Source organism: Tarenaya hassleriana, unplaced genomic scaffold (genome assembly GCF_000463585.1).
Source record: "Tarenaya hassleriana unplaced genomic scaffold, ASM46358v1 Cleome55, whole genome shotgun sequence".
Classification (NCBI taxonomy): domain Eukaryota; kingdom Viridiplantae; phylum Streptophyta; class Magnoliopsida; order Brassicales; family Cleomaceae; genus Tarenaya; species Tarenaya hassleriana.
In genome coordinates, this window is record NW_010968113.1 from 695,310 (window position 1) to 705,562 (window position 10,253).

The window sequence follows — 10,253 nt, forward strand, 5'->3', positions numbered from 1 at the left end:
TCTCTCTCTCCTCCGATTTTCACTCTCTCTCTGCCGCCGCCGATTTGCGCTCTCTCTCTCCATCGATTTGCTCTGTATCTCTTTTGATTTGCTTGCTCTCCCTTCCGATTTGGTCTTTGTGTCCTCACATTTGCTTCATTTATCCGATTTGCTTGCTCTCTCTTCGATAATTTGCGAAACTGCTTCAAATCTCGTGGAAATCAGCGGAAAATCAAATAGAATCGTGCAAATAGGTAAGTTTCACTTAAATACTGTTATTCTGTGAGTTTTTTCTTGTTTTTGAATTGTTTACTGTGTTTTGTGGGGAAAAATCGAGTCAGATGTTTGATATAGACAAATATCCATGCAGTCACGCAATCGCAGCAGTCCACAAGACTAACAGAGGCAATAGTATACCGGACTTATGCTCTCTATACTTTCTTCGGGAGACATGGTAAGTTTCACTTAAATACTGTTATTCTGTGAGTTTTTTCTTGTTTTTGAATTGTTTACTGTGTTTTGTGGGGAAAAATCGAGTCAGATGTTTGATATAGACAAATATCCATGCAGTCACGCAATCGCAGCAGTCCACAAGACTAACAGAGGCAATAGTATACCGGACTTATGCTCTCTATACTTTCTTCGGGAGACATGGCGGTTGGCTTATCAAGAAATAATTTATCCGGTTCCTAATTGTTGTGATTGGATCATTGACGATCCATGGGATGCAAACCTCGTGGTATTACCTCCGATTGTGGAAGATAAACGCAAAACCGGTAGACCCAAACAAAATCGGTTTCCAGGCCCCGGTGAACCGCGGACAAAGCGTTCAAAGAAGGACAAATAAATATATTGCATAAATAATATGATTGTATGATTTCACGTAGTTCTCATGACCCATGTGATTGTATACATTTTCCAGAATGACAATCTATTTGAATAAGGTGATTTTCTTTGCACTAGTACCGTGTTAAAGTCTTGAAAAGATAGAAACAAGTTTTGAACTGTGTGACCCGTGTGACTCACCTGTGACGTATGTGACCCGAAGACATTTTTATACTGTGTGATCCATGTGATCCATGTGACCCGTGACTCAGTGGCACTTATAAAATACGGTTAAATCTCGATTTTAAAGTGTTAAAATGGTTTATATAATGTTTTACAATAATAATATGGTATCTGCAAGTTAAATTCGTTAACATAAGTAAGAGTTGTATGAACATTAGTACAATTTGTTCATAAGTTATCATGAAACACTAGTATCATTTATGGAGTACATTTGCATGAGTGATTTGAATATGAAAATTGAAACGAACATGATTTTAAAGTTGTTATTGATGTTAATATCCATGATTAATCACTGCATAACCATGCCAAGTCACTAATTCGATAAATTCGACATATGTGACCCATGAGTCCCGTGAACCGTGACCCATGTGACCCGTGTGACCCGTGACTCATGTGACCCATGTGATCTGTGTGACCCATTGGACTTATGTTTTTTTTTCTTTCTCATTTCCAAGTAAAAGTAAAAGTAAAATCCAAAATACGAAAGAGTTTACAAAAACTGAGTTTACAAACTATGAAAGAGTTCACAATAAATAATGGGTTGGTTATACACAATTTTACCATTACAAAATATATCGATAGCCAATTTTTCACGGATGAGTGGTATGGTCCCATCGCATATCGATATGAATTCTGCTCCCTTGTTCAAACCAGATATAACTGCGTGCTCAATGAGGACTCCTGCAAGCGCCAAAATACGAAAGAGTTTACAAAAACTGAGTTTACAAACTACGAATGAGTTCACAATAAATAATAAGTTTTCAAAATACGAAAGAGTTCACAATAATGGATTAGCGGTTAATGAGGACTCCCGCAAGCGCCATTTTTAACTGTGGTTCCCATTGTGCGTGGAATAGATGTTGGAACTGTGATTCTTTCTCGAAGTACATTCATTCATCCTGTGTTAATACTTCTTTAAGCGTCTTTAGCATCTCATAGGGATAACATTTCGTATTGATCTTCGAAAGAAAACTGAATGTCTTCGAATTTGTAGACAAATGGAAGCTGCAAAATAAAATAATTGTTCGTCATTATGATCTTTGTGACCTGGGACCTGTGACCCGTGACCCGTGACCCATGTGACCCGTGACTCGTGACCCGTGATCTGTATGACCCGTGTGCTCCTTGTGAGTCATATTATCTTGTTACCATATAAATCTCTGTGACTCATGTAACATGTGACCTACATGACCTTGCGACTTAGGAAAACATTAAACTTGCTAAGGTATTTCGAAATCTCACGTTCACACCCTAACTTTCTATTTCGAATTCCTAAAACCCAAATTATATATTTCAAAACAAAAAACCCTAACTTTATATTTAGAAATCTACTCTAATTTTCAATTTCGAAATCCCTAAACCCTAAATTCCTATTTTGAAATCCTAAACTATCCAACAAGTTTAATAATTTTACTCCAAGATCAGGTCACAGAAGAAAAAAAACGGAGAAGAATATGCAGAAAAACCTACCGTTTCTAATGGGAGATCGTTGTCCGACGATGACGAAGATGAACCGTCCTGAGACGCAGACGAAGACGAAACAGAAGGCACATGTGTTCTTGGATCCATGGGTGTTCAATTTTTTATAGAAATCGCAAGAGAGATACCGAAATTATAAGGAAAATCGCCTCAGTTTCTGAAAATTCTGAGAAAGAAATAGCGGTTCTTGAAATCGCATAAGAGAGAGAGAGAGTTTTCCAAATAATACAAGAGAAAGAGTTCAACAGAAGAGAGAGAGAGGGGGGTTTCTTTTTAAAAAAAACTTAGTCCTTTTTTAATTGAAAAAGTATGGTCTTTTTTGTTTTTCCCTTAAAATCTGGGGTTATTTATGTCTTTAACTCATTTAAGTTTTTCTTTTTTTAGATTTAATTTTTGGAGGGTAGGGTGTGAAGTAAGGATAGCATTTTAAGGGTATATTTGTTATATTCCCTGTACAATATCCATTATACCCTTATGTTATAAAACAAATAAAATTTAAATAAAAATAATAATTTCCCTCCTAAAAAGCAGCATTGGTTTCTCTCTCCTCATTATCAGTTTTTTTCTCTCTCCTCTGACATTTTTCATTCTCTCTCCTCTAGCATTTGTGATTTCTCTCTCCTCCATTTGCTCTCTCTCTCGTATCTTGCTCTCTCTCTCCTCCGATTTTCACTCTCTCTCCACCGCCGCCGATTTGCTCTCTCTCTCCATTGATTTGCTCTGTATCACTTCTGATTCTCTCTCCTCCAGCATTTGCGCTTTCTCTCTCCTCCGTTTGCTCTCTCCCTTCGTTTGCTCTCTCGTATCTTGCTCTCTCTCTCCTCCGATTTTCACTCTCTCTCTGCCGCCGCCGATTTGCGCTCTCTCTCTCCATCGATTTGCTCTGTATCTCTTTTGATTTGCTTGCTCTCCCTTCAGATTTGGTCTTTGTGTCCTCACATTTGCTTCATTTATCCGATTTGTTTGCTCTCTCTTCGATAATTTGTGAAACTGCTTCAAATCTCGTGGAAATCAGCGGAAATTCAAATAGAATCGTGCAAACAAGTTTTGAATTGTGTGATTCATGTGACTCTCATGTGACCCATGTGACTCGAAGACATTTTTACACTGTGTGACCCATGTGACTCATGTGACCCGTGACTTAGTGACACTTATAAAACACGGTCAAATCTCGATTTTAAAGGATGGAAATGGTTTATATGATGTTTTACAATGACAATATGGTATCTACAAGTTAAATTTGTTAACATAAGTAGGAGTTGTATGAACATTAGTACAATTTGTTCTAAAGTTGTCATGAAACACTAGTATCACTTATGGAGTACATTTGCATGAGTGACTTGAATATGAAAATTGAAACGAACATGATTTTAAAGTTGTTATTGATGTTAAAATCCATGATTAATCACTGCATAATCATGCCAAGTCACTAATTCGATAAATTCGACCCATGTGACCCAAGTGACCCATGTGACCCGTGATCCATGTTACCCGTGTGACCCGTATGACCCATGTGACCCATTGGACCTATGTTTTTTTTCATTTCCAAGTAAAAGTAAAATCCAAAATATGGAAGAGTTTACAAAAACTGAGTTTACAAACTACGAATAAGTTCACAATAAATAATAAGTTTACAAAATACGAAAGAGTTCACAATAACGGATCAACGCTTAACAAGGACTCCCACAAGCGCCATCTTTAACTGTGGTTCTCATTGCGCGTAGAATAGATGTTGGAATTGTGATTCTTTCTCGAAGTACATCCATTCATCATGTGTTAATACTCCTTTAAGCATTTTCAGCGTCTTATAGGGATAACACTTCGTATTGATCTTCGAAGAAAACTGAATATCTTTGAATTTGTAGACAAATGGAAGCTGCAAAATAAAATAATTGTTCGTCATTATGGTGACCTGGGACCTGTGACTCGTGATCCATGTGATCCGTGACCCATGTGACCCATGACCCGTGACTCGTGTGACCCGTGTGCTCCTTGTGAGTTATATTATCCTGTTACCATATAAATCCCTGTGACTCATGTAACCTGTGACCCACATGACCTTGCGACTTAGGAAATCATTAAACTTGCCAAGGTATTTCGAAATCTCACACTCACACCCTAACTTTCTATTCTGAATTCTTAAAACTCAAATTATATATTTTAAAACAAAAAACCCTAACTTTATATTTAGAAATCTCAAAACTCTAATTTTCAATTTCGAAATCCCTAAACCCTAAATTCCTATTTTAAAATCCCAAACTATCCAACAAGTTTAATGATTTTACTCCACGATCAGGTCACAGAAGAAAAAAAACGGAGAAGAATATGCAGAAAAACCTATTGTTTCTAATGGGAGATCGTTGTCCGACGATGACGAAGATGAACCGTCCTGAGATGCAGACGAAGACGAAGCAGAAGGCACATGTGTTCTTGGATCTATGGGTGTTTAATTTTTCATACAAATCGCAAGAGAGATACCAAAACTGCAAGGAAAATCGCCTCAGTTTCTGAAAATCCCGAGAGAGAAATGGTGGTTCTTGAAATCGCGCAAGAGAGAGAGAGAGTTTTTGAAATGATACAAGAGAGAGAGAGTTCAACAGAAGAGAGAGTGGGAGAGTGAGAGTTTATCGAGAGAGGGGAATTTTTTTATTTCTTAAAAACTTAGTCCTTTTTTAATTGAAAAGGCATGGTCATTTTCATCTTTCCTTTAAAATCCAGGGTTATGTATGTATTTAACTCATTTAAGTTTTTCTTTTTTTTAGATTTATTTTTTGGAGGGTAGGGTGTGAAGTAAGGATAGCATTTTAAGGGTATATTTGCTATATCCCCGATTAAATTTATATAATTGTTTGAGCATGATTTCTTTGTAATCGAAACCCGAAATCACCACCCCTAATTGGATCCTTTGACCTGAGATGTATACGGTATCCGACATGAGAAATGTTGTACTTTGATTGCGTCAAACGTCTTGCGTAATAGGAAGATTATAACGACGGTGGCTTATCGGCTGAGATTACCGGGTAGCCTGAAAGTTCATCTGACGTTCTATGTGAGTTTCTTGAAAAGTATCTTGAGAATGAGGAGGACACCGAACAGAGACAAACAAAGAAAGCTCCACCAATGATCCGAAAGCAATATGAGAAGCAGATCCGAGAGATACTCAATCACGAGACTTTAGAATGAGTAAGAAGAACTAACGGACGAAGTACTTGGTACATTGGAAAGGGGAAGAGTGGACTGAGACAAAATGGGTGGATGCCAAAGACTTATTATTAGGGGTGGCACAGGTTGGATACCCGGAAAAATCAGAATATTTGGATTTGGATCCAGAAAGTTCGGGTATTTAATTATAATATTTGTATTCTGGATTTCATATTTACGAGTATCCAGGATACGGGTATCCGGAATAATGGTTGTGTACTCGCGGATATTCGGATCCAGGTTCCGGAATAATGATGCGGGTATTGAAAAATCCAGATTTGGATTTGGATTTAAAAATTATGAGTACCCTAAAATCGGGTATTCGCGAGACGAGTATCCGACGAATACCCGATTTTTAGGTATTTGTGTCCACCCCTACTTATTACAGTTCGAGAAGGAGATTGTAGACTACGTCGAAAGGCACTTCGAATTGTCGGGGACGTCAACTTTTCCAAGTGGGAGAGGTCTGTCACACCCATAAATGATGAGGTTCGATGAACGAGCATGACCGACTGCATGTGTGGAGGAAAAGAGTGTTGGGACAACGTTTGTATGAAGCTAGGCATGCGAACGGAGAAGTCAAGTTCGTGCGGAAGGTGGAACGTGCGGACGGACAAGTCAGGTTGGCTTGGAGACGGACGAACGGATTAAGTGAGCTGACGGATGAACATGGGGGTAGCCGAGTGCATGCGGCACCCCGGACGGACGTGTACGAGTGAACACAGATGAATTGCTCGAACGGGAGAAATAATTGGCGAGAAGTCTCGGACAGTGATCGTGGCGCGCATACAGGTGGCACTAGGATCGTGGATGGTTAACGAGTAGTTTCGGACGGTTGACAATTTCTTTGGGCTTTTCGTATGAGCAGTTAAAACTCTTTTGGGCGGTTATTTTTATAAACCGTCACGCTGTACTGTGTATTTAATCTGTAGCCGAGCCAACAGCCGAATAAAGAGCGTGGTCGTGATTGTGTGTTGAGCAGGTGTGAGTTCCTTGTGTTGCGAGAATAAAACATAAGGTTGGACTTGGTTCGTAAATCTATGTTCATTCGTTTAAGTATTTCTTACATAAGGACGAACGAGTTCTGCAAATTGAGTGTTGGGTTCGGATATATAGGTTTCGAGCTTGAGTTTGGTGGTATAGGCTCGCATTTTTTCGAGCCAATCAGAGTCCGAAACCCTCGGACCGAGTGCAGACTTAGGTCAAACGGACCCGATTGGTACCCTATTCATATGACAGTCTTATCTATGATAAGTCTAAAAGCTTTTTTTTCTCAATGGGTGCGTATAATTTCGAATATCCGACTTAATCCATAAATCAGTATTCGAAAAACGGATATTTGTCCACTAACGAAACGAATACGAATTCAACAGTGACGAGAATCCAACATTTGTTAAAGATATCGCGAGGCCAAAGGACGGGGTGAAAAAACAAAGATCCGAGTGTGATCGAGGGAGACAAATATTCGTAAGCGTAGCATCGCTCATCCAAACATTTGGAGCATCCATGAATATCCAAAGCCCGACACTTATATGGCACCAATACGACGATCGATTCCGAAAATGACGATAAACTCGAATGGATTCCGGATCAGAAGAGACTTTAACAAGGCCAATTCATTAGATTAGGTCACGAAATGAAATTTGATTTTTGGGTGTATCAAGACCTCAAAACCATCTTATGAAAGTTTATACTACTTTAACCTAAACAGCCACCCCAAAAATGAATTTAAGTTCAGTAGCAAAAAAAAAACCCGAATGGCAGATCAAACAAATCAATCAAATCCCTAATAAAAAAAATAATTAGCAGTATGGATGTGGTTCCATCAAAATTCGATCTCCGGTCCCACCCCGTGGGAGGACATCGAGATGCTAATGCCGAGGCGAAAGGCATTCTGCCTTGCGCCTCCTAAGAAGATGTGAGATTCGATGAGTTCACTCGTTTAGCTTTATCTCGGCTCAGCTTACTTGTTGCTGATTCCCGACATATACGGGATAAGCCCCGTAAGCTGCAGGGCTGTACATTATCGGGTCAAGAGGAGGCGGTATCATATACCCGTAACCGTTGTAATATTGTCCTCCATAGTACGGTCCGACCCATTGGTTTCCAAAGCCACCCCTAAGCTGCAATGATTAACAAGACTTGCAAATCAGAGACTAGAAAACGAAGTGGCTGAGCCTTAAACAACGTTGAATGTTGCATCAACAAAAAATCGTGCAATTTAATCAAACATAATCTTGTCCAGTTGTATCTCGGGCTAGTCCTACAGATGGGGTACTAACATGAGAACGGTCCTGTGTTCGGTTCATTTTGAGTTAACAAAATTATGAACCTCATGATTGAATTTGAAAGGATTAGAAGGGCATAGGTTTATCCTCCCGTACCTGTTTATTGGCTGGATTACGACCCCAAGAAAGGCGAACTGTTTGTTTTCCAATTACAGTCCCGTTTAATTTCTCCAAAGCCTCCTCAGCGCTTGTTCTGGACAGATACATTGAAGATTAAATCCATGAGAACTATGGAACAAGTGAGTAAAAGGGTGACTTAACCCATGGCCTTGATGAATATAACACGAATATCACCTGTTGACAAATTGAACAAATCCGCATCCTTTGCCAGCAGGACGGAGACTATGTCTCCATACTCGATGAAAGGTTGTCTCAGATCTTCGTCAGTGACACTAGGGTCAAGTCCTCCAACAAATATCTAAAGCGGAAACACGGATCAGCAAAGGATTAACCTTCTATGATGCTCATAATATTGAAAAACATAACACAAATTTTCATAAAAGATCAAGGGAGAGGAATTACTGTTGTGTTTAATGAATCCCCATCAGGATAACTCTGGACTCCATTCAACATGTATCCACCTTCCCACCAACAATAAAAAACAAAGATTGTGAAGATGCTTAAGGAGACTAACGGTTACTACTGAATTTTGATAAGCATTTGTTGATTTTAAATGAATCCCTACTGCTGAAAATATTTATGCTGCCATTCACTGATGAAAGATCCATGAATTTGAAACAGTGTAAACTTGATTGAACTACCTCATCGCATCGTGTATTGGACATAGTAAGTAATCACAAACTTAAAATTACATTAACACAGAGAAATGATAATAAGTGAATATATCAAATCAAACTCAATACCTTGTTGTTGATAATTGATTGACTTCCTAGGCGTAGCCGGACCAATTCGCATAGCTCTGCTAGAACATTTCACACCATTCATCTCTGACATGGCTTTGGCCCTCTCATTGTCATCTCCAAACCTCACAAACCCATACCCCTTTGACCGGCCAGTATTAGCATCAATGACGACCTTTGCAGCCTTAACAGATGGGTATTTTACAGAGAATGTTTCATGCAGCAATTTATCAGTGACGTCAGGTGATAAGTCCCCCACAAAGATAGAAAGATCAGGACCATTCTCTAACCGCTTTTCACCAGTGCTAAAACTAGCCCAGTTCAAACGGAACGTCTGGTCACCAGCATTTGGCATAGATGTCCCACTATAGTCCTCTAAAACCTTTTCAGCTATTTCATGGGAAACGAATTCCACAAATCCATAGCCCTCAGACAAACCACTGTGTTTGTTGCGGATAACCTTAACTGATGCAATCTGCACAACATGCGTGCGTGTGCCCATAATCAGACTTAGACCAGATGCAGAACAAACAAACAGTGTTCAAACATAAGTAAGATTAAACTGAGATTGAGGATAAAACTTATCAAGAGTTACAAAGATTCGCAAATAAAAGGAGACTTAAATCTCTACAACGCTACAGGTCACTAAGTCACAGCATTCGTCATGTGCATTTGCCAAAAGCCCACCTCCTGAAAGTTCACGCTATCTAGATCCATCATCCAACAACAAGAATCAAATAAGTCAATATTTCTCTTTCAATTCACTGAGGCAATCTAGGTTTCCAGAGGAATTTTATCTGAAAAAAGTGACAATTTTCTTAATAGTCTCAGGTTCCATCGCCTGAATAACCCAAACAAAAACATGACTTTCCATAGGGAATCTCATCGTATACAGCTAAGAAAACAGAACAACGAAAAAGACAAAGTTCCCGCTTTGTGAACTAGATTGCAGAGACCAGCAACGTAAATAGCATACCTCAAAACATATATAGTCGCCAACAAAAAAGACATACATGCATTCATAGGTACACATAAAGATACATGTATGCACACACAAAAATAAGGAGACAGAAATATGAGAGAGAGAACCAAACCTCGCCAGAGGAAGCGAAGCAAGAGTTAAGATAATTCTCATCCATCCAGTGATGCAAATCACCGACCCAGATCGACTTATTCTCGCCATTGGAGATGTTCTGATGCTTGTTCCCGCGAAACTGGTAATGGTGAGGCTGATACTGATGGTGAAAAGGCGAGTACGGCGCCGGTGCAAACATCATCTGATGCGGAATCACCGTCGCCGGCGGATACGGCATCGCCACCCACTGCTGCTGCTGCTGCGGTGCCGGCGACGCCCTCCCTTGATTCACCCCCCCCGCCC

The 10,253-nt window shown here is 39.5% G+C and overlaps 1 protein-coding gene across 1 annotated transcript in view; it reads right to left on the reverse strand.

Moving 5' to 3' along the window:
* Window positions 1–7,320: 7,320 nt before the first annotated feature.
* Window positions 7,321–10,253, reverse strand: part of LOC104798648 (polyadenylate-binding protein RBP47C-like) — a 3,329-nt gene continuing 396 nt past the window's right edge. The window contains 7 exon segments of the mRNA XM_010520817.2: window positions 7,321–7,850; window positions 8,112–8,208; window positions 8,310–8,352; window positions 8,355–8,433; window positions 8,538–8,596; window positions 8,879–9,350; window positions 9,970–10,232. Coding sequence (XP_010519119.1) covers window positions 7,686–7,850; window positions 8,112–8,208; window positions 8,310–8,352; window positions 8,355–8,433; window positions 8,538–8,596; window positions 8,879–9,350; window positions 9,970–10,232 — 1,178 coding nt within the window. The 3' untranslated portion in view covers window positions 7,321–7,685.